Genomic DNA, 24,103 nt, shown 5'->3' with positions numbered 1-24,103 from the left:
GTAAATAGCAATAACTAATTTGGACTAAAAATCCATTTTGAGGTCACAAAATATTGATTCCATCCATCCATTTTCCAAACCGCTTATTCCCTCATGGGGTCGCGGGGATTGCTGGTGCCTATTTCCAGCGTTCACTGGGCGAGAGGCAGGGTACACCCTGGACAGGTCGCCAGTCTGTCGCAGGGCAACACAGAGAGACAAACAGGACAAACAAACATTCTCACACACACTCAAACCTAAGGACAATTTGGAGAAGCCAATTAACCTAACAGTCATGTTTTTGGACTGTGGGAGGAAGCCGGAGTACCCGGAGAGAACCCACGCATGCACAGGGAGAACATGCAAACTCCATGCAGAAAGACCCAGGGGTGTACTCGAACCCAGGACCTTCTTGCTGCAAGGCAACAGCGCTACCCACTGCGCCACTGTGCAGCCCAAAATATTGATTCTTTCAATATTTTGGGCTGCAAAATATAAAAAAAAGGGAGAAAAAAAAAAAAAAAAAAAAAAAAAGAAAATATTGATTCTTTTTTCCAAATTAATTATTTTCTACAAGACTTACTTTTCACTTGAGAGAACCAATTTTAGGCAATCTTCTTCTGTTTTGTTTCAGTACAATGTAAACATTAGTTTGCAAGTCAAATAATGCCCCAGCAAAGACTAACTAAACTCAGATGTCATCCTTACACAGCAAAAAAGAGAGACAGAAAGAAATATCAAACCCCAAAATGAAGATCAAATATCAGTGCAGCCACAAACCCAAGTACTACGCTTACAGCTCTGCAAAGGCATGAGAGGACTGACCTGAATTTAATCAGGTTGGTGTAGATGAGTGGAGGCATGAAGAAGGCTAGAATCAGCTTCCAGACCTCGGTATTCCTTTCCATATCACCCCACCAGATCTGAGACAGTAGAGACTACAGCACAGAACAGCACAAGGTTACACAGTTAACAAAGACACAGGAAGGACTGATAGCAAACTAAGGACAAAATTCAGTCTCCATCTAAAAATGATTATGCAGCAAAGATAGTCCAAGAACTCTGGAAAGTTCCAGTCACTCAGCATAGCTCACTGCTGCCTTCTAAACTAGTAGCTGTAAGGACTGAGACTCAGTGGCACGCAGTCAAGGTTGGACTTAACTCTAACAGATTAAATCAATTTGTCCACTTGACTGTTCTATAAATTTGTTTTAGTATGATTTCAACAGTTTTATGGTCAAAATTGCTGAATTTATGCACCTGTTCAAATACATGGAAAACGAGCGAGGTGAGGAGCTGTGCCTAAATTCAGACATAACACTAGTTATGTTTACATGCACAAAATGTCCACACCGGATTAACATGTATTCTGATTAAATAACCAGATTGTACCATTTATATGGGCACACAATTAATTTGATCATGATGTGTGTTTATATGCACCTAGCTTTAATCAGAATATAACCACTCTGACTTGTGTATTTATCAAATTCTCCTAAAAAAAAAAACACACACACACAAAGAAGAAGAAGTACTTCCATCTTTGCTAAACTACAAAAATAGCAAACAAAGCCGTATTATACAAGTTTGTTTCTCTTCTGAGTGCCCAGGCTGGACATGCACCAGATTCTAATTACGGTTGAAACTGCTTACTGAGTTAGCAACAATTTTGAGCTCTTTTTATTTTTTTTAATAGAGAGGTTGTATCGGCAGCCCCGACAGTTTTGGCTCCCGAAATATTTCCACCACTCACCAATGCCGAAATAAGTTGTGTTTACGTCGGGCGCACATGCACACTTGGGTCAGTTTGCCACATTTGGATTAACTTGATCCTGACCAGCGTTTTCATGCATAGTGATCGGATTACCAATCGGCATAAACCACCCCTCTCATTCGGATTACAGTTGGATCGAAGCTAAGTCTGCAGTCTAACTTCTGCGTAACCAGATGCGGAAGTAAAAGAATCCACCTATGCAGTAACCAGCTTTGTTTATTTTTCTCAGCTGTTGCAGGAAAGCTGACGTGAGATGGTGCGGTCTCCCTTCCTCACCAGGCCAAGCTGAGATGAGGGGCTGATCTGAAGTCGCCCGCTGCAGGGCTGAGTTTCACATGCCGGAGACCCGACTACAATCCGGAGCTGCCTGCTCCAACAGCCATGTTCGACTAGCCCATAGCCACAGAGCCTCATGCTAGCTGCTGCCCATTGCTAAAATAACCAGCTTTCCCTTGGAGTACTTCAACTGCTTCCAACAGGATGCCCAAAGTGAACCGAACTGACACAGAGACACCGACAGATTTGGCAGAAAAATAAACAGCTAAAGTTAAATGGTTTATTTAGAACGGTTTACTAAATGCATTTTCACAGTGTTTTTGAAACACATGGAGCTAACCGACATAGCTCCCGTTAGCATTTTGAAACTATGCCATGCTGATATAATTCGAGTGTGTTTTTACAGTTACAACAATCGTTATCTCCACAAGGGTTTTATACGTTGATGGGATACTGATGGTTGTGTTATCCGGTCCGCTCATTACTGTAACATTCCTGGCACTGGAGCTGATCTGATTATTTCTCAACACAACTGGTCACTCTCCACACTGCTTGCAATCGGCCTCTACTGGTTCCACCTGTCTTCATCTCCATATAAACCCCGCTTGGATCAGCCTCCAGTGCCAGAACGTCTCTACTCATCTCACCGGTAAGAGTCCTCCAGCACCTTTGTTTATGAGCCTGTTTTTTGTTGCCCGACCTGCTCTCTGTCATTTTTGTCTCTGAGCCGGCCGAGCCCTCTTTGACTCTGTCAGACCGTGTGAAGCCACATTAATTTGGTTTTGGACTCTGAACCTGTCAACCCGTGAGTACTGGGTCTGAGGAACTCTTTCTGGGCTTCTGGGATCCAACCAGTTACCAAGGATTGGACTGTCTGTTTGCTCGCTGGACCTACCTGGACTGCTGCTGGAGCTCTGCCACCCCTCCTTTAACCTTCCCTTCATCTGGTTCAACGTGTCATTGCTTTATCCCCCCTTGATCATTCCGTACATAGCTCTGCTTTCCGTCTTGCCTTCCCCTGTATTAATAAACCCTTTGAACGTTTATTCCATGTCTGGTTGAATATCGGGTTCAGTCAAATCATTCATTACAATTACGACCAGAATAAAGGCGAAAATTTTAAAAATTAGTGCCGAATGTCCACTAGCCTAATGCTATTAGCTTTCAGTAACATTCGCTCTTCCCGGATACACGACTACGGTTCGTCTCAAACATAAGGTTTGTTTCATTTCGCTCCATCATCGTTTGATAGTGCTGTTAGTGTTAATATGGAATATTAATTAATATTAATTAATATTCCATATAATTAATTAATTAATTATTTTTTAGTGACCGATCCCTACAGCAACCCCTAGCTTCAAAGTGAAATAATCGCATTGATAAAATAGAGCGTTCTAAAAGTTTACTGACATTTACTGAGAAAATCATTCTTTAAAATGTTATTTCATCAAATAATGTTTTGTTTAACTCAGGATTTGCGTTGTGAATGGGTTGAAACACATACCAAATGTTCTGAATTAGTTAACCAAATTTAACATCATCTTCATTATTCTTTAAGATGAACTTTGGTTCTTTCACTTAGATCTGCAGTGAACCAGGATTCCCTGAATTATTCTGATGATTATGATGATGAGCAACCATTTTATGTTGTCTTTTGTTTATTATGTATGTATATAGTTCCATAGCTTCTTTTTATCTTGATTTTGCTTAGCAGTTTTAGTTCGGTTTCACTAGCCTAGTGGAGAGGATTTGTTGAATGCAATACAGTGTTAATTCAGATATACAGCATTCTATAGTGAACTGGATGTTAATTTTATTTCCGGTAATAAATTCTTAAACTTGAAGCGAAGCTGTTATTCATTTATTCTATATGTGTGCAAAGTTTGCTGTTAAACGAACGTCAGTGCTCGAATCATCCCTTTCCACTATTGTCCTGCTATCAGCTCTTGGGCTGATATTCACCAGACAATACCTAACAGACAGAGAGTTATTTATTAAACATTAAACAACTTTAAACAGTGTGTAATAGAACAACAGCTGGATTTGCGCAATTAGCACTTATCCTGAGAAAGAGCTTAAGAGTGATCTAAGGACCTTTTAGCATGTCAGTGTTTCTGTGGAGAATTGTTATACTGCACTAACAAGATAGATAATAGCACTAAAAAGATGTCAAAAACAGGACAATTATAAGGGATCTATAATCCTTACAATAACAAACAAATAACATTATTCACCTAAATGAAATGTAGTAACAAAAAGGACAACAGATTATGTTTAAACTAGCTACACGTTTGGTTTACTCTCATTGCATTGCTCACACAGTGTTTTAAATTGTTTTAAGAAATGAACAGTAGGAATTTATTCCTCCACCAAGCCCACAGCCTGTTGCTTTGGTTGATCAACTTCTCTATAGATCAAACGCTGATACAAAACTATTTCTATGGTTTTGGGACTCCAGAGATCCACAGTGAGGAGTATTATCCACAAATGTACGTCGAAAAACGTAGAAAAACTGACAACCCAGATTTTCAGCAGTGTGTCTTTATCTACCTGAACACCATCATTGCTGAAGAACAGACGGGCGTCGGCTGCCGTGGCCATCTGCAGGCATGTAGCCCCGCCCCACACAAGAGACTTCCTTATAAGGAGTGTGAAGGAGTGGCTCTCGCTACTTTGGTAACACTCTCCGAACACATCTGAACAGACATGGAAAACAAAGCATTTCAGGACAAAAGCTGGGCAGGTTAACACTGGGTTCGAAAACTGCGACTCAGTTTGTTGGGTCATAGAAGAGACTAGAAGTGGGCCTAGTGTCAACATTTACACTTGATCGTACAGTTAATAAAGTGGTACATCTCTTAGAGTTAGAATACCATCAAACCATTTATTAATTTCTGTAATTTACTTCAAAAACTAAATCTCACACACTGAGACATTACACACATCTGTTCCTGATGACGATTCTGGTTTACAGCTGTTGAAAACATCATATGACATCACCAAAAATTACTAGTCATGCGCACGCACACCAGCACGCAATTTCCCTTTATAGATCACAGTTGAATGTTTGCGTACGTGGGTCTGCCTCATGTTCTATCCTCTACACGCCCAGATTCAACCATAAATGGTCGATGCAAAGCACCTCATGAATTTTAAAGTGTATTTAACATCCATGTGGTGCTCATGAATGTTCACCAGCACCTCACCCATTTTGTGTGCGCACAAGCTTTACAAATGAGACCCCTGGACTGTTGCTTAGTGATCCAAAAGTCTTTTCAGATGAAAGTAAACTTTATACATTATTCAGAAATCTAGGTCCCAGCGTCTGGAGGAAGAGTGGAGAAGCCTGGATCCAGACTGCTTGAAGTTCAGTGCAAATTTCCTAAAGTGATGATTTGTGGTGCCATGTCATCTACGGGTGTTGGCTCTCTGGGGATTCTAAAGTCCACAGTCAACACAGGCAGGACATTTTAGAGTACATCATGTTTCTTTCTGCTGACAAGTTTTGTAGAGAGGCTGATAACCTATTCAACCAGGACTTGGTACCGGTTCATACTGCCAAAGGTACAAAAGCTGGTTGGATGACCATGGCTACATCAGCTAACTAGTCTTCTCTGAACCCCATGGAGAATAAACGCAGTATTAACAGGAGACACATCAGAACCAACATTGCAGATGGGCTGAAGGTCACTCTCAAAACAACCTGGGCTTCATTTTCAACCTCAGCAGAACCACAGGTTGATCTCTCACAAGTCATTTTGCATTGCAGGAATTCAGGCAAAAGGAGTGCTGACCAATTATTCAGAGCAGATGCAGTCCATGGATATACTTTTAATTAGGCCCAAATTTCTGGGCAAAACAATCTATTTTTATTAGTCGGATTTCATTTTCAAATTTGATCAAGGCTTCATTAGCTGTAAGCAGGAATCATCTAAATCACAGGTGTCAAACTCAAGGCTCGTGGGCCAAATCCGGCCCATCAAGGCAATTTATCCGGCCCTCAAGAGCCAATAAAGGCATATCGTGTCATAAAGTAGAGGCATATATCCTTTTTAAAGTGTATAAAGTGGCTAAAACTGTCCCTCCTGTAGCGAATGTTGATATTTGCTTTAACTGTGTAGTAACAGCATCCTGCCACTAGATGTCAGTTTTCCCAAAACCCATTAAAACAACCCAGAAATATCGAAAAAGAGAAAAAGTGACGCAGAATGATGAGTTTAAAGTGTAACTCACCACAATATTAACTTATTTTCATATAAACCTGTATAAACTGGGCCATTTAGTGCTACTTTTATGTTACTGTGCTTTTTCTTTATACTTCTATGTGAACTGGAATGAAATTATGAAATCAAAATTATCATTTATACACGTGTAACCGGCCCTTTTAATGTCTCCATTATGCCAAAGTGGCCCCATAAAGAAACGAGTTTGACGCCCCTGATCTAAATGAACAGAAGTAGACTTGATAAATATTCTGTGGGGAATGAATGTGTGTAATAAATGAGTTTTACCTTTCAAATTAAAGCACAGAAATAGTTAAACTTTTCCATTTCCATTTCTTGTGGTGAAAATCAAGCCAATTGTGTTAGATCAAACCCATAACACAAGCCTATTGTTTGTTCTGATGAGTTATCTCAATATGCAGCTAATAGTTTACTCTGCCTCTTATTCCATTTGACCTGTACATCATTAATTCCCAAACCTCTAAGACTCTCAGCTTGACTGAACAAATTGATGAATATTACCTGTGTGAAAACTCACCGTTCGCCAGGTTCTCAAACCTCTGAGCCAGTTGTTTCATGGCCAGCTTGGTCTCTGTCTCGCTCTCAAGCTTAGAAAGCTCCCTCAGTATCGTACAGGCACCAAGTGCACCCAGCACAGGCTCCTTTGCCTAATACGGAAACATAGTAAGCCAATTAATCCTCTCTGAAATGAAACTAAATCAAAGACCCTAAAAACCATTCTGACTTGCAAATGAAGGCTGCTGATTCTGCCAGAACGGTCATCCCCTTCAACTGGTCAAGTTTTAACTTAGCAAGTTCACTCATAGCAGTATAGGACTTTTTTAAAGTTCGATACTCTTCTTGGATCTCACCTTCTCCCAGAAGAATATAGCCATTTCAGCACGGTTCTGTAAAACAGCCCAAATGAAGAGCGCCGCCCAGGGTGAGGGGCAGCGCTGGTTCCGGTATGTACATTCCTCCTGCAGAATCCTGTTGACTTGCTGAGATTTGGAAAAGACAAGTCAGAGCAAACAAACCAAGTCAGCAAACATTTTCTTTATCATCTCTTTGTACATGCTCACTGTCCTACGCAGCTTCAAGTTGTAAGCTCATTCAATTATAGATATCTCTCATGACAGACACTTTCACATCAAACTCACTGAGCAACATTTTATTTTTTAGTTTCTGTTACTCCCTGAGAAAAGCAGAGTATTGCAAAAATATTCACAAACATTTCCACATTGTGTCACGTTACAACCAACATAAAGTAGTACATTGTTATGGATGGGGAAAATACATGGAGTTCAAGATATTTTTAACAAACTAAAATTTGCTAAATTTGGCATAATGTGTACTCAGTTAGAACCACCTTCGCTTTCAAAGCTACAAGGTTTTGGCTTATTTCTCTACCAGCTTTGAACATCTTACCCTTCTATGTAATACCCTTAAACATAAGGAGTTTATACTTTCTTTGTCATTACAGTAGGTTTTGTGTGTAAATGTACTATGTGAGAGAAGGGAACATGTCTGCAATGTGGCAAGCAACAGGCAAAACCCTGAAACCAGGCTCAGTGATAAGGAGGTCCAAAAGAAGTAATTAAAGAAACTAGAATATCTGTATATCTGGCAATATTTCTCCAATATTGCCATAGAATTTCACTTTAATAAGCTGGCGTACAGACACATCCTTCTTGTTCTAACACAACTACCAGACCAGAGATTCTGTCCTGCAGCTATGGCAAAAGCTGCTATAATAAGAGTTCATTCAAGGATGATCAGCAGATCAGCATCAGATGTTGCTTCAGACAATCTTCAGCACTGTCTCAGACTGTTTTGGTTTTATTCTCACTGATACAACAAGCTTATAAAAGGAGTCAAAGAAAGGGCCTTTGTCATGCAGTGGCCACCTGAGTGGCCAGTAAGCAGGTCCTGATGCAAGGATTTTTTTATACTCACTGACCTTTAGAGTTCTTCTACTGCCCATCCTGGGGTCAAGCCTGAGAGTTTGATAGTAGAAAGGCTCACAGACATCACCTAAGACATCCTGCAGCAGCCGGGACACCTGAAGTAGAGTTTCACAGTTTGCTGTTATACATTTATAAACACACACACACACACACACACACACACACACACACACACACACACACACACACACACACACACACACACACACACACACACACACACACACACACACACACACACACACACACTTATCCCATACCAAAACACAAGTTCTAAAAGAAGTTTTAACATCCTATCTGTGTGGGATTAGGATTAAATTGTGTTACAACTATTTGATCAAGACCTGATAAACTGCGGAAACTCGTGGTAGAGTTTAATTTACAACATTTAGAATGAACAGATTTTAATTTAGACAAAAAGGAGAACAGTTGTACAGTTACGGTTCCGAAAGAAAAAGCTGACTGGTTATTGACTATAACCAGTATTGACAGGTCAGAGCATTATGAAACCAGTGAATGAAGGGGAAGGTAATATGCTAACTTAGTTTCAGGAGCAGGGCCACACAACAACCACACTTTGGTTGCCCAACAGTCTACTTATACACAGCTCACCCAACCCTCTCAGTCTGTTACATTGTTTCGACCCCACCCTCTCTTACCCTGAACCCATCATCCTCATCCCTCTTCCTCCCCTTCAACCAATCACCTTCATTCCCTTTCCTTCTGTTCAACCCCTCATCCTCATCCCTACTTCCTCATTCTTCATTGCAGCTTCCATCTGGGGGGTCCTAAGTGGGTATGGGAAAGCCCATCCAGAAGAGTGCCACCCCACGCTGAGTCTCATTCTCCCAAGCCTTCTGAACCAACTCCTCAGATGACTTCACTTCCAGAATCATCCAACTCTTCAGCCCATTCCTTCAATAAATATTTAAAATCATACCTGTTGTGGCATGGTCCTTGCTATCCTTGTGATCAAATGCATTTTAGCTGCAGCACCTGACTGCTATATTCCCTCATTTGTTCCACCAAACACCCGCCTGCTGCCCAAAGGATCCAACTCACCTCATACAAGCTAAGATCCAAAGGTGAAGCAGTGGTGTTTACTCCAAGTTGGAATGTCTTCACTGCACCTGATGCACCTCCATCCACAGAGGGCAGGGATCCAACCAGACTCTTCCTGTCACTGAGACGCCTCTGGAGCAGAATATAAGCCAGCGAGCTGTCTGACAGCGAGCGGTACAAGGTCTCCAACCGCTCATTTGTCAGATAATTCAGGATGTTAAGACCATTTTCACAGAAGAGACGCACAAACTGGGGCTTATTGTTGATCAGAGCATCCGTCATGGACTCCTCAAGGTCATCGTACTGAAAGTGAAAAGACATCATCAGTATAAGTCTTTACACCATGCAATGATTCCCAGATGCTTTTCAAAACAGAACATGAGTATAATAATAATGTTGATAAGATACAAAAATGAAAGTGTTAAAATAAGCTTAGACTTCATTTTAACATGGTGCAGTTGGTTTATTTGTTTTGAGAACAAAAACATCTGCTGTCTAAAATCTGCAGCTACCATCATCGATTATTTAAATGCTTTCTGGAGAAAAGAGGACAAACATTGAGCAGACTGGCAAAAATGACAGGAGGAATGTGTGGAGGAGTTAAGATGACACAATATAAAAACATTATACCATCTATCATGCATGTTGGTGGTCGCATCATGCTGTGGGGCTGTTTTCCTGCCGTTAGTATGATCTCATTACACAGAGCAGATTTAGTACTGGAGATGGAGGACAACCTCCTTATTATTTATTTTCACCTAAACTCAGCGGATACATTAGCTCTTTGCAAAGTCCAGACTGAAGTCTAGATTTGAACCTCACAGCATGTCAATCCGTACCCTGGAAAATATAAGTGGAATGGTTGAATCTGACATATAAAAAGATGGAATATTATATAATTTATTAATATGATCAAACAAATCTCCTGTCCAAAGTGTCCTATAAATGGATCCTTACACCAGCGTTTACAGTGAAAGACCAGGAATAAAGAGTCGGTCCCGTCTGCCGCTGTCTCTCAGCCTGTCTGCTCTGCGACCCATTCAGCTGAAGCTCACCAGGGAGTTGAACGGCTAGCATTTGCCTGTTAGGCTAGCATTAGCCCATTGTACGCAGCAAGATGAGTGTTTGCGGACGTGTAGCTGTATGTGGCGAGTTCTGTTGTCATTTAGACATAAATGAAGCTGTGCCTGACTTGTTTCTAAAACTTGGTTGGAGCAAAGAACAGTGAGTTTCTGGACCGCCTCCTGATAACAATGTTTGTTATAATGAAAGTCAGGAAACCTAAACCTGGAAGGGGTTTTATTTCCCAAAAAGAAATGTGTCATAATGTTCATTTGGAACATGTGCTACAAGATGTTGAACAAAAAAAATGTTGTAATGGAGTTTGGGACATAAAGTGAAAAGCTGGAGAGCTCATTGCCTTTTGCTGTCAGAAATGAGAGTGTTGGACAGTTGGAGCATAAAGCATAATTTGTTTTGCTTGAAAGATGTTACCAAAGCAGCAGGATTTGCTCACCCCTAGTTGTTGTGGACCTAATCAGGAAATCATATTCAGATATTTGAACAGAAATTTTGAGAATCCCTGAGCTAGATTTATGAAACTTGGACAAAGTTTGATTTTCCAACAGATATAGACATGTTTTTACCTTCCATTGTATTTCTCCATTGAAGAGCTCAGCTTTAGCGATGTCCACTCGATTCCAGGCCACAGCCAGTCTAAGCTCCTCTATGTACTCGCTGGCCTTACTGGACACACGTTTACTCGCTTAACACAAACACATCAGATAGGTAACAATATTAATACAATAAAAATGCCAAAAAAATACATTGTCTTAGTCTTTGATTGTGTCATATTAGAGTAAAATTTCACAAATTCTTTTATGGTTGTAATCGTACGGAGATCCATGTTCCACACTGAAAACTATGACAATTTAAATGCAGTTCATACAACATAAAGTTGAAAACATTTGTGATCTTTGTAAAATTAGATAATAAGAAATTTCATAGATATAACACATGCAAATACAAGTTTTTCCTGCAAAGAGCCTCATTACTGTGGGGTAGTCACAAGTATATAGTACCTCGTTGATTCCAAACAGGAAGTAAGTTTTTACCTAAATAATATTGTATTGTTTTTATGGTGTGTCTGGTTTCTAAGTTTGAAAATTTGTGTATGTAGAACACTAATAGCTTCATATACAAGTGCCCTGTACCAAGGATTTAATGCCATCTAGATTAAGTGATTAATTAATAAGTTTATCTTTAAGGACTCTGGTCCAAAGATGAAAATTTGTGTCCTGTCAGAATTTTAAATGCAGAAAATTTAAAATCACCCAGGTTTTGATGTCATCAAGACATGCCTGTAGTCAAAGTAATTGATTGGATTAATTTGGATTTATGGAAACACATTGCTGAGTGTCATCATCATAACAGTGGGAATTAAACCCATGCTGTCTGCTAATTTCGGCAATCGGATATAGTAAAGAGAATTGGCCCCTCAACTGAACTCTGTCGTACTTCACAAGTGACCCTGGAGTTTGAATAAGATTTATTAACATGAACAAACTGGAATCTGTCAGACAAATAAGATTTAAACCAGCCTAATCCTTTTCCCTTAATCCCAGCTGTGTACTCAAATCTTTCTAGAATATTGTGATCAACTGTGTCAAATGCAGCACTGAGATCTAACAGGACAAGTATAGACACAAGCCCATTATCTGAGGCCATGAGAATATCATTAGTGACCTTCACCAGAGCTGTTTCAGTGCTATGATGAGCTCTGAAGCCTGACTAAAACTCTTCAAACAGGTCATTACTGTGTAAATGTTCACATATTTGATTAGCAACTACTTTCTCAAGAATTTTACATACGAAAAGAAGATTACATATAGGTTGTTAATTTATTAAGTTACCTTGATCAAGAGATGGTTTCTTAAGTAAAGGTTTAATAACAGCTACTTTAAAAGCCTGTGGTACATATCCACTTACTAAGGATAGATTAATCATGTTTAAAATTCGGGCATTACTTCCTTAAATACTTCCTTAAATAACTTAGTTGGGATTGGGTCTAACATACAAGTAGAAGGTTTAGATGAAGCTAAAATTTTAGGTAACTCAGAAAGCTTTACTCTGTCTTAACACTCCAAACACCAATTAGGTTCTAAAGATACCTCCAATGCTGCCTCACTTGCTGAGGACAAAGTAATTATATTTGAGAGTAGGCCAATTATTTTAGTTTTAATAGAATCCATTTTATTTACGAAAAACACTATAAAGTCATTACTGCCGAGAGCTGAGGGAATGGATGGATAAACAGAGCTCTGACTCTGTGTAAGTTTGGCAACTGGACTAAAATTAAACCTAGGATTATTTTTATTCTTCTCCATTAATAATAAAAATATGCTGCTCCAACTCTGTTAGGGTCTTTTTATACAATATTTTTCCAGATTAGGTAGGAATGTGTAGAGAATCATTTTCTCTCCAACCTTCTAACATTGTGCTTCAAAGAACGCAGGATTAAACCAGGGAGCCAGCTTCCTGTGAATAATTACCTTCTTTTTCACTATGGAGTTAGGAACAGTCAAAAAGATGTGTGCAGATTCTAACAACAGATTGTTCGGAGGACTAGAGAGAGCGGTAGGTACTCTGTGACAGCTGTCCTCTTCTGTTCAACCTAAAATAAGCAGTGTTAGAAGCAAAACCCCTGTCTGGTACATGGGTGTCATAACGGAAAGTTTCACTGGTGTCAGAAGCTTAAATGACAAACTACTCCTGGAACTATTGCCAGTGACACGACTCCCGATCATGCTGACAGACAAACTTAAGAAGGAGGAGCAGGAAATGGATATGTGAGAAGAGTGCAAATAGACATTAGCATGTGAGATGCAGTTTAAAAATTCAGATCAGCAACTTGTGGAACCAGTACCATATTTATAAACGTGGTTTATTTGATTTTCAGCAGGGAAGTATTCAGCCAGACAAGCAGAGGTTTGGTAAAAGATAATTTATTTACAAAAAGAGGAACAGGCAGAAACCAAAACAGGCATCAAGCCAAAAACGGAACAACAACGACCTATAACCAAAAGCAGACCAAAAATAGTCACAGGCAAAACTAATAACCAAAACAGAGAACAGGTTAACTCAAAGTCAGGCAGGCTCAGATAGTCTGAGGCAAATCAGGTCAGATCTACAGGCATACACCGGAAAGGAGAATGCTGGACTAGACACACCAGAGCATGGAATATTCTAGCACTGAACAGAAACGGGTAAATCAGAATCAGGCTGGCCTAGATATCCGGAGGCAATGAGTCAGATCAACACGCAAACGCATAACACGAAATGCAGGACTAGACTTACCAAAAGGCACTACACAAGGAAACGGAATAATCTGGCAACGAACAGAGGAGTAAGGCAGATATAAGTAGAGGAGTGAGCAGGTGAATGGAGTAGAAACTAATTACAGAAAAACAGGTGGAACTAATCAGAGGAAGGGAAGTGACTGACAGAGAACTGAACTGATAGGTTGGTGACTGGAGACAGGGGAGTGACAAACAAAGTGATTGGGTGGAAACAGAGAAATGAGCTGGCAGGTGAACAGAGCTGAACTAAATGCTTGCTGAACACAGACTGATAAACTAATAAAGTAAAGTGCAAAACTAAAACAAAACCCTAATCGTGACACTACCGTATTTTTTGGACCATAAAGTGCACCAGATTATGAGGCGCGCTGTGAATTAACATGTATATGTTCATACATATGGTGCACCAGATTATAAAACGCATTAAATATTCTGCCCAAGTGTGTAACATTACTGTGCCGCTCCGCGTACACACATACTAGCTGATAGGGAGAGCTATCCGTCACTGTCGGGAGGACACAGTAGTTGGACTACACTGCCCTGTTTCTAACATAAGGCCAAAATAAAGTTCACCGGTACATTGAATTAACTTACTTGGTTTATTGTTGCTAGCACATATTCCAGGCACAGCCTGCCTTACATGACTGTAGTGGCACAATGTACCGTAATGCTCCAAATATCCATTGAGCAGAGCGGCTTCATTGCTTACCAAAGTCGCCCAAACATTTTGACAGATTGAGCACATTGTACCACATAAAATTGGTCAATAACCACAGCAAGCACCCTAACCCTAAGGTGCACCGGATTATAAGGCTCTGGATGTTGTGGAGTTGTGTTGGTTAACGTGACTCTGCAACATTGCGTGGACATCGGGGGCAGTTCTCCTGGATTGACAGACTGGGGTGTGTTCCAACTACAGAGGAATCACACTCTTAAGCCTCCCTGGTAAGGTCTATTCTGGGGTTCTGGAAAGGAGGGTCCGTCGGATAGTCGAATCTCGGATTCAGGAAGAGCAATGTGGTTTTCGTCCTGGCCGTGGAACACTGGATCAGCTCTACACTCTAAGTAGGATCCTGGAGGGGGCATGGGAGTTTGCCCACCAGTCTACATGTGTTTTGTGGATCTGGAGATGGCATTCGACCATGTCCCTCGGGGGGTCCTGTGGGGGGTAGTCTGGGAGTATGGAGTACCGGGCCCTTTAATAAGGGCTGTCAGGTCTCTGTATGACCGGTGTCAGAGCTTGGTCCACAGTAAGTTGGACTCGTTTCCAGTGAGATTTGGACTCCACCAAGGTTGCCCTTTGTCACCGATTCTGTTCATAACTTTTATGGACAGAATTTCTAGGTGCAGTCAAGGTGTTGTGGGGATCCATTTTGGTGGCCTTAGGATTGCGTCTCTGCTATTCGCAGATGACGTGGTCCTATTGGCTTCATCAGGGCGTGATCTACAGCTCTCACTGGAGCAGTTCGCAGCCGAGTGTGAAGCGGCCGGGATGAGGATCAGTGCCTCCAAATCCGAGACCATGGTCTTGAGCCAGCTAGAGTGCCTTCTCTGGATTGGGGAGGATGTGCTGCCCCTACTGGAGGAGTTTAAGTGTCTTGGGGTCTTGGCACGAATGAGGGGAAGATGGAGCGGGAGATTGACAGGCGTATTGGTGCTTCGTTTGCAGTGCAAACAAAGCAATGCAAAACAAACCTAACAAAACCCAACCATAAGATAAGCTACAAACCAAACATAATGGGGTTTTGAGGAGGGAGAGCAGGAAGAGAGCCTCCCCTCTGATGCATGCAGCTTTAAAGCAGCAGAGCACCAATCAGGGCAATACATAACACATGCAGAAGGCCTGTTTCTCGAACCCTACAAGGAAAATAAGACAGAGACCCACTGCAGCCATAACACGGGCGCTGTACCGATCCGTTGTGGTGAAGAGAGAGCTGAGCCAAAAGGCGATGCTCTCCATTTACCGGTCGATCTACGTTCCTACCCTCATCTATGGTCATGAGCTTTGGGTCATGACCAAAAGAACGAGATCCCGGATACAAGCGGCCGAAATGAGTTTTCTCCGTAGTGTGTCTGGGCTCTCCCTTAGAGATAGGGTGAGGAGCTCAGTCATCCGGGGAGGACTCGGAGTAGAGCCACTGCTCCTCCACGTCGAGAGGAGCCAGTTGAGGTGGCTCGGGCATCTGGTCAGGATGCCTCCTGGACGCCTCCCTGGTGAGGTGTTCCGGGCACGTCCCACCAGGAGGAGGCCCAGGGGAAGACCCAGGAGGGAATATGTTTCTCGCCTGGCCTTGGGATTCCCCCAAAGGAGCTGGCCCAAGTGGCTGGGGAGAGGGACGTCTTGGCCTCCCTACTGAAGCTGCTACCCCAGCAACTGACTGGGATAGTCAGATATAGACATGTTTTAACAGCTAGTCATTTTACAAAGAAGAATGGATAAAGGTTTAGTCTGTAGTTGTGCAAAACTAGAGACAGAACCAAAAGAGGCAGATGCACGATGTTGAGAATGATTTAATGAAGGAAATTAAAAAGTTACAGAATAGGAAATGACACCAGGGTGAGAACAAGAAAAGAATTACCGCAATAAAAGCTTAATAAAACCACCAGAAGGAGTGATTATCATATTCTTGCAAACCTTAAACAGGGTTTATTTTTTTTCTTTTTGATCCAGGTCTATTGTGTATCTAACAACTGTACTCTTGAGGTTCTTCCAAACGTTAAACTGTTGTTGTTTTTTGTCTTTTTAATGTGTTTTGAGAGCAGATTTTTTTGATTATGATTCTCTCATTCTAAATCAACCTCCTAAATAAAACCGTGTCACCTACCTCTGACAAGGGCTTTGAGAAGAACCGTGTCAAAGTCATCAGGTCCCTCCTGCTTCCCCTTGAAAATAGTAATGAGATCTCTCCTCTGATAAATACTCAGAGCCTAGACAAAAAAAGCAGAAAAGGGCAAAAGGCAAACAATCTGTGTTTAACATAATTTATGCCTATATAGCCACCCAACCCAATTGACACATGAATTACCAGTTAATATTACATTATTACAGTATAAAAAAACAATTTTTTGGCAAATCCAGAATCACTTTGCAAAAGTTTACAAAGGTTTAAAAGGTAGAATGAGCAGTAAATTATGTGATCCTGCTACACAGATAAAGTTAGGACAAACAAACATGGGCAATGACAGCCCCTCATGACTTACCAACACAAAGTAGGGCATAATCATAGTGTGTATGTGTATATATATGTTCAGCAGTGTTCTTTGCAGTGTGCTTTGCCCAGAGTTTGCAGACTTTCCCTGTTATAATTGTTTTTTCCCCTAGAGGCATGTGTGTGTGTGTGTGTGTGAGTGTGTGTGTGTGTGTGTGTGTGTGTGTGTGTGTGTGTGTGTGTGTGTGTGTGCGTGTGTGCGTGCATGTGTTGGGGTGTAATGAGAGCTGTTATTCAACACTTTTATGGATCTGAAATAAATAATGTGGTATCCATGCAGCCCCTGGGTCAGTACTCAGGGGGTGTATAATCACCTTTGGATAAAATTCCAGCAATGAGTCTTTAGGGGTCTGTGTTTACCAGATTTGAACATCGACGGACTATATGTTTTGCTATCTTGCTAAATAGTTAAAAAATAGTTCAACGTCCATCAGATTTAATGATAAGTCTTAACACAAATTCTTTTAACAGACAACAGCTTTTTGATTAGTTGTCAGTTGTAATCATCAAAATTAACAGAAATAAACACCTGAAATATATTAGTCTGTGTGTAATGAATGAATATAATACACAAGTTTCACTTTTTGAATGGAATTACTGAAGAATATATATATATATATATATATATATATATATATATATATATATATATATATATATATATATATATATATATATATATTCAATCATTTAAATTTCAACCCAAAACCCACCTACTTAATCTTGGCTTATTCTTACAAATATCTGATATCGGTTCTGTTGTCACTGTGCATGTTATTGCTTTGCTGAATTTGTGTTTGCTCCTCTATTTATATTTCTACAGCTGTTTGTTTGTTCAGTGTCCTTCAAATAAAATGGGTTATTAATTTATTGTTATTATTCAGACTACATGTGCACTGGTGGTTTCTAGATGTTCTAAAAGTAGAATCGAAGGCAGATGTTTTAGTTATCACGCTCCTCGTCTGTGAAACCAACTCCCACAGATACAGACACCCTGTCCACTTTCAAGACTAGGCTTGAAACTTAATTTTTTTTTGAAAAGCTTAAAGTTAGAGCGGTCTTGGGTTATCCTGAGCTATCCCCATAGTTACACTACTATGGGCTTGAATTATTGGAGGAAACAATGACTGCTTTTCAGTGCATCTGTGTATTCTGTGTACATGCTCTGTCTTCTCAAGCCCCCAGTCAGTTGTTGCAGATGGTCATTCACACTGACTTTTAATCTTTTTTTGTAATGTGTGTTTTGAATTGGTGCTATATAAACATATTGTTTTCCTGGTGTTAAATTATACACTACTCTGTGTCGCTTAAAATCCCAGTAAGAAATATATAGTTTATTAATAATGTGGCAAAATGTGGAAAAAAGTTTAAACGGTATAAATACTGTTGCACGGCACTGTGGCCAACATTAATACCAAGCTTCTCATGGACATGTGACGAAATATTTACTTCATCTTTAGAAATCTTTTTAACCTCTCTTTCTTATTTGCCTTATTAATACTTTCTAAGAAAACACATCTACTCACAGTATCAACCAGTTTTTCCAACCCGGCCTCAGCTGAGAAGTATTTCCGGACTTTCTCGCGGACTCGGTCACAGAATTCCACGCTGACACCCATGATGGCTTCTGCATCTGCCACCAGAGACGTAGGGCTGAGGATTACAGCCGATAGATCACCCAGCAGGTCACCGATGAAATCTGCTGCCGGACCAGAACCAGCAAGAACCAGCCAGGGCGTTCCTTTCTTCAGAGACGTATCTAATCTCTGAGCCAGGGAATGAAAGTACACACAACAAATGAATAGAAAAAAGGTACAACAAACTGAGGAGTGTGACACAAAAGAAACAGTCAAAACACTTTCCATCAGTTTCAGTAAAAATGTCAAGAGGTGTATTGTCACACTTATAATAATTATTGTAATATTGCAAATACATTTTATGCATAGTAGTCATTGCATCCTACTCTGCATAGTAAAGTTTAACCCTTACACAAGCTCTCTTATGAGAGCTTATATGATTAGCAAGATTAGCCAACTACTGATGTAAAAAACACATTTACGCTTGGGAGACAAGACAATGCATGATATTGGGTTCATGAGACCAAGATTTTAGCAATATTTCTGGGGAATCTAAAAATCCTTATTCTGTTGTTTTGAAAAATCAACAACTCTTTTGAGAATATGTTACTGTTGATGAATATTCAACTCCAGTTTTAACTTGTCCACATATTGTGTTTTTAATCTTGTGTAATTCCTAATGCAGCCTCAAATAGGGCAAATGTTCCCTCAAAAGGGGTATAGAGTCCTGTGTCCTTTTTTGGACCAGTCACTAAGGGATAAATGCAGAAACCTTTTGGCAAATTTACTATGGGAGTCAATAACCTGATCTTCATACCCAACTGGTGGTTATGCCCCACAGGTGAGGTGTGGGTTAGAAGAGATGGAGAAATTCTGGAGTCAGTTAGTGGAAGTAATGCAGAATAACCCCAGAAATAAGAGAGTGGTGATTGTTGAAGATTTCAATGGACATGTTGGAGCAGTGAGAAGAGGTGATGAGGAAGCAGTGACGGACTGGACGGTCTGGGATTTGGGCAGATGCCAGAAGGGCTGCGGGCCCTCGTGGGCCGTTTGGACGGTATGATCGTCGGGTGTGTGCGGCCCCTTTCACCCTGTTCATTGTGGGCCTACATTATCTCTCGGCCCACTAATAAGCCAAATGCAGGGTTTGCCGCAGTGCTGCCTCGCCAACATTCCAAAAAAAAAAAAAAAAAAAAAAAAAAACACAAAGAAAAAAAGAACAAAAAAACCCCAAACAAACGAACTCGATATGTTTACATGTTTATTTGACGTTAACACGCAGTTTTTTGTTGCTGTTTTCGCACGTGCATATAGTGAATGGCAGGGAAAAATCAAATGGATACGCCCCCTAGGTCCGCGCAAAACTTGTCGTCTCCCATGTGGGCCGCTGGTTGGTGAAAATGCCAGGGCCGTTTTTTAATCCCAGTCTGTCACAGTGAGGAAGTGATGGGAAGGTTTGGTATCCATAACAGGAATAAAGAAGGGGAGATGACTATGCCTCTAGTGAATACCTGCCTCTTCTCTCACAAGAGACAGGTATGTAAGGTATGTAAGGCAGGTTTGTGAGACAAGGTGCCTTACAAACCCCTGAGATAGGAGCACAGGTGGATTACATCTTGTGTAGATAATATAACCTGAAGGAACTCAGTGACTGCAAGGCAATATTTGGCGTGAGTGTTGCCAGACAGTACATGGCAGCGAGCTGACTCTGAAGGATGAGGTGGATAAAAAGGACAAATAGGCAGACCAGAGGACAAAGAGGTGGAACAATGTTGTGTGTTCATTATTCCAAACTAATTGACATTTTAGATCACAAAAGGTATTTGTGTAAGTACTTTGCCTGGTAACTGGTTACTTTGATAGTGCAGAAGTTAATATGAGACGAAATCTCATACACACCTGCCGCAGGAGAGCTTTTCAATCGTCTCAATGACATCTGCGATAGTTAGGGAATCACATTCTCCCAGTTCTTTAGGCTCTTCTTTAAGCTAAATTAACTTAACAAGCCAGCGACTCCAACAAGTAACTAATCAGTAAGCAAGTTCACAAAGCTCCTGATCTCATTCCACATCAGTGAATCAATTGAATTCTTCATCCTCTGTGTCACTTCTGAAGAACTCCGCCAAACTCCTGAGGAAGATGAAGAGCCGTGTCCTCCGCTGGGTGGCTGTCGTTATTCCAGCCTTTCTGAATCCTGATAGGATAGTTGCAGTCATCACTGAAGTCCATGCTTTGTCAATCCATTCAAGGACTTGCCGGAAAGTTGCATGGCGCATTTTTCCTGTTGCTGTGAAGCTGTACTTCCCATCCACTATCCACTCCTCCCACAGGCGATGCAAGACTGCCTAAAAGCTCTGTTTCACTGAAATGTTGAGTGGCAGGAGTACTTTGGTTAAGCCTTCAGGGGTAATGGCTGGTATGGAGTTGCAGGCTTAAATTTTATCTATGAGCATTGGCGTAATGTGCATTCGCATACCGTCCAACACAATCAGAGCTTTGCGTGTTTTAAAAAGCCATTGCAGCGCTTAGTGTAGCACTTTGTAGTCCAAATATTCAACATTTCTTGATCGAGCCACCCTTTGTCTTTCACTACCATAACAACTGTGTGTGTCTGTGTGTAACATGTAATATTTTCTAAATGTTAAATATATTTAAGTACATATTGGGCACAAAGGAAATCAGATTTGTTTATGCAATTTGTAGTTGATTAACAATGTAACTGTAAAGATGTTATGTTTTATTATTTAACTTATTAATTTCAATCATTTTCATAGAAAAGCATAGTGTTAATAGGTTTGCATGTGTATCTTGTGGATTATTTTTAGTAACATAAGGTTGAGAATGGTGTAAGGCATAAGGCATAAAGTCAAAAGGTTGGAGTTATAATTGGAGCAGTAGAGTTAAAACAAAAAAGCAGGATGAGGTGAAAAAACATGGCGATGCAATCTGATTTCAGGGGGATCCAGTGCATTTAAACCATGGGAAGGCATCACCAGTACGGGTACCATCTAGAGCACAAACTGTTTGATCAGCTCCCTTCAGGCAGAAGATACCAGTCTATTAAAGCATGGACCACAAGACTAGCTAACAGCTTTATGAGATCTAGATTCAATGACTATAAAGGAATCCTATCCTATCCTTAGGGTTTGAAACCCTTCACGTTCTGTGGCACAAATAAAAAAAACATACCCTCCCAGATCAAAGATGAAAGAACACAGGGCAAAATGTATTCACTGTTGTACCGACACTTATTTTGGAGTGACTTGCCACTCTGTAAGTTATTAATTGTAATTGCTATACCATAGCTATATATCGTTAGAGTTGGTTTTATTTCTAAAAAAAAAAAATAATAACAACTGTACCACAACATACCATTACACTTATACTGAATTCCTGCATGAGTTCTCTCACCTCCAACATACTGGCTTCTCCTGAGATAAGCATGCAAAGGACTGGAATTTCAATACTGCCGCTACCTGTTGGATACAAAAAAAAAAAAACATGGATATTAAATGGAAAACGCACGAAAATGAGAAAAATTTATTAAAACAACATCCACCAGGTAGCCGTAGCATTTTGCTAAACCATCCTTGAAAATGCCAAAACAGCCCTTATCTATACAGGAACTAACTCCATTAAACCTTTAAAGGTCTGTTCAGGGGCCCCAGGCATGAAAGATTGCGCAGCAATACTGCCACACTAAAAAGTTGGCGGTGGTGAGAAATTATAAAACCTGTGGTGCACAAAAACTGTCAGGTGTATAAAACCTGCACACGTTGCCTTGATAACTTGGGATGTTGCCAGAAATAGTGCTTATGTTTACATCCATCATGGCCTGCCATGTCCCTTCTCCTAAATACACATGTAAATCAGTAAAAATATCCACCACTTGTCCAAATAACTATGGCAACAGCACTGTCAGACAGTCACAGAGACACCTTGGTGGATGGTGAATTATGGCAAACCAGCAGCTTCTTGAGTGACTTCAGCCTCTCATTAAAGAAACTGTTATAATTATTATTAATTGTAATTATTTTTCATAATTTAGCAGAATCCTTAGTTGAGCAGCATTATGGCAATATGAGTTCAGTCAAAGCTCTGATTACATTTGCAAATAGGCAAATAGGTGCAAATGAAAGCACCGAGCCTATTATATGTATCATATAATACATATAGGGAATTATATGTATCGTCCCATAAAGCAGGCTTGGGACAATTTAGGGATGACAGATTAACCGACCTGTCAGTCAGCTCCAGTTGCAAACAATTCCCATAACAAATACTTACAGTTTACATCCAATTGAGGTTGTTTCCATTGTTTTTCGAAGTGTGTAATGTTACTGTTTTAGGCTTAATGTGATTATATTTCTTTGTATGGATTTATACCTTAAAAGCGGCAACTCATTAAAAAACATCAGGTTTGATAATCATTCTTCCTTGAGATAAATAAAACTGAGTTTAGTTATATTTCAGTGTGTTTGTGTGAGTTTTAGAACTTTGTGTTTTACTATTGTCTATTGAAAAAGTTTGCGTGGCTGGCGTGGCTAGGCAAGTCAGAAGTCAGACAGGAAACATATGCAAGATGTGTTAACGTTTAATGGCAGGTATGTTGACAATAAGGAAGGTCTTGACATTGAAGCCCCTTAGGTTCCTAAGGAAAAAATAGACGCTGTCTAGCCTTTTTTATACAGACAGTCGACTTTGGGCTTAGAGGCCAGCTAGTCATGATTGTTTCTAGGTATTTGGATGCAGTGACCCGTTCCAGTGCCGTCTCATTACAGCTGGTCTAAGAAATCTCAGGGCCTGCTGCTCCTGACTTTTCTCTCAGGCATAGCTCCCTGGTTTTACTTACAGCAAGGTTCAGGAAGCTATCACTGAACCAGGAGGTGTCAGGTTCTAGTCGGGCTAACTGCTAGATTCATTTCTCCTGCACTCAAGATCATTGGCAACACCCCCTCCTGCTGCAGCACAATAGGACTTCCTCCAATTATCTGTTCTTCGGCCCCAGATTTTTGAAAGCCACTGTGTCCCCTCCCTGGGCTGCCACCTTACCGTGGTGGAGGGGTTTGAGTGTCCCAATGATCCTAGGAGCTATGCTGTCAGGGGCTTTAAGCCCCTAGTAGGGTCACCCAAGGCAGACAGGTCCTAGGTGAGGGACCAGACAAAGCGCAGCCCAAAATGCCCCTTATGATGAGTACGATTATTGGACCTCGTGTTCCCTCGCCTGGACGCGGGTCACCGGGGCCCCACTCTGGAACCAAGCCTGGAGGTGGGGCACGTTGGCGAGCGTCTGGTGGCCGGGCTTTTGCCCATGGAGCCCGGCCGGGCTCAGCCCGAAGAGGCGACATGGGTCCCCCTTCTGATGGGCTCACCACCTGTCGGAGGGGCCAAAGGGGTCGGGTGCATTGTGCAACCGGTAGCAGTAGAGGGCGGGGACCTTGGCGTTCCGATCCTCGGCTGCAGAAGCTGGCTCTTGGGACGTGGAATGTCACCTCTCTGGTGGGGAAGGAGCCTGAGCTTGTGCGTGAGGTTGAGAGGTTCCGACTAGAGATAGTCGGACTCACATCGACGCACTGCTCTGGCTCCGGAACCAGTCTCCTTGAGAGGGGCTGGACATTCTTCCACTCTAGAGTTGCCCATGGTGAGAGGCACCGAGCTGGGGTTGGCATACTTGTTGC

The 24,103-nt window shown here is 41.1% G+C and overlaps 1 protein-coding gene across 1 annotated transcript in view; it reads right to left on the bottom strand.

The window, feature by feature from the left end:
* Positions 1-24,103, bottom strand: part of LOC105925249 (transient receptor potential cation channel subfamily M member 4) — a 67,706-nt gene that overhangs the window by 22,405 nt on the left and 21,198 nt on the right. Inside the window, exons 7-16 of the mRNA XM_036148550.1 lie at positions 21,837-21,901; positions 18,375-18,614; positions 16,465-16,567; positions 10,928-11,046; positions 9,282-9,584; positions 8,213-8,314; positions 7,125-7,253; positions 6,791-6,920; positions 4,580-4,725; positions 805-917 (exon numbers count right to left, since the gene is read on the bottom strand). Of these exons, the coding sequence (XP_036004443.1) occupies positions 805-917; positions 4,580-4,725; positions 6,791-6,920; positions 7,125-7,253; positions 8,213-8,314; positions 9,282-9,584; positions 10,928-11,046; positions 16,465-16,567; positions 18,375-18,614; positions 21,837-21,901 (1,450 nt within the window). The remainder of the gene's footprint in view (positions 1-804; positions 918-4,579; positions 4,726-6,790; positions 6,921-7,124; positions 7,254-8,212; positions 8,315-9,281; positions 9,585-10,927; positions 11,047-16,464; positions 16,568-18,374; positions 18,615-21,836; positions 21,902-24,103) is intronic.

Source organism: Fundulus heteroclitus, chromosome 16 (assembly GCF_011125445.2).
Source record: "Fundulus heteroclitus isolate FHET01 chromosome 16, MU-UCD_Fhet_4.1, whole genome shotgun sequence".
Classification (NCBI taxonomy): domain Eukaryota; kingdom Metazoa; phylum Chordata; class Actinopteri; order Cyprinodontiformes; family Fundulidae; genus Fundulus; species Fundulus heteroclitus.
Note: the sequence above shows the minus strand (reverse complement) of the source record. Positions and strands in the feature narration are given on the sequence as shown.